Genomic DNA, 1031 nt, shown 5'->3' with positions numbered 1-1031 from the left:
ACACAAGATCCAGACGGTAGATCAATAGACAGAACTCTATACTGCCATAATGGCCTTTTTATCCTTAAGAAGATAATGTAGATGAAGGAGGGAAGATACAACTCGATGTCAGTCACGGCTACATTGTGGAATACTGCTTTGGATTTTCCGACAGTTAGATGAAATAAGAATTTTGGCGGAAAATTACCAAAATCAGATATAGCGAGATTTTTTAAATGAGCTTCAGCTTTTTGAAATAGTAAAATACCATAGATTCGGTTATTTACTTACAGGTGAATGAAAAAGGAACAGAATCAGCGGCTGCGACCGTGATTGATATAGTGCCCCGCATGTTAATGGAATCTAAGCCATTCATCGCTGATCAGCCATTCCTCTTTGCAATTGTTAGGAATTCCGATACAATTTTGTTTGCAGGCCAATTTGCCAAGTGATTCTTCGCATAATCTTCAATGCTCTATTTTACATAAGATAAATTTTTGGGAAAAATAAATGCTATTTTCAGCTTAATTCATAGAACGTTTTTCATATTCTATATAATTTTTAATTTGTTTCGTACTTATGTCCGTTCTTCTTCCTTTAATATGATATGTTTGAACTGTAAGAGACTCGAATTTCAATATTCAAATAATATCTTCAAATCCACTCATACAATGCCATCGAAACCGAAGGCAATTACATATATAAATATATAGCTAAGGTTTCCATGAATGACTACACCTATTAGCACGACAAAATTTATAAATTATCAGATAATCAATTCCTGAGCTATCCCATGAACGAAACGTTCAACTGTAAAGGTTCCAGTTTGTGACTTAATCCACAATAGATCCCAAAATTTTCACATAATAAGACAGTGATTGAAGATCAAACAATCGACAACGCAGGTGAAAATGGACTTTTTTTTTTTTTTGGTAAAGAATTATTTTTCCGTATAAAAGAAGGATTGGAATGAAATGTTATTGGTGAAGTAGAAGATTGGAAACATATACCTTCTTTGAATAGCACCTTCCCAATGNTTTACCGAATTACAC

At 33.5% G+C, this 1031-nt stretch overlaps 1 protein-coding gene across 1 annotated transcript; it reads left to right on the top strand.

The window, feature by feature from the left end:
* Positions 1-272: 272 nt before the first annotated feature.
* LOAG_19226 (hypothetical protein) lies at positions 273-431 on the top strand (the record flags this gene model as incomplete). Its single annotated transcript, XM_020451879.1, has 1 exon — positions 273-431. A coding segment is annotated over one exon (159 nt), but the record flags the coding sequence as incomplete, so codon positions are not given.
* Between the last annotated feature and the right edge of the window lie 600 nt (positions 432-1031).

This window comes from Loa loa, assembly GCF_000183805.2.
Source record: "Loa loa unplaced genomic scaffold supercont3.3353, whole genome shotgun sequence".
NCBI classification, from domain to species: Eukaryota; Metazoa; Nematoda; class Chromadorea; order Rhabditida; family Onchocercidae; genus Loa; species Loa loa.
Note: the sequence above shows the minus strand (reverse complement) of the source record. Positions and strands in the feature narration are given on the sequence as shown.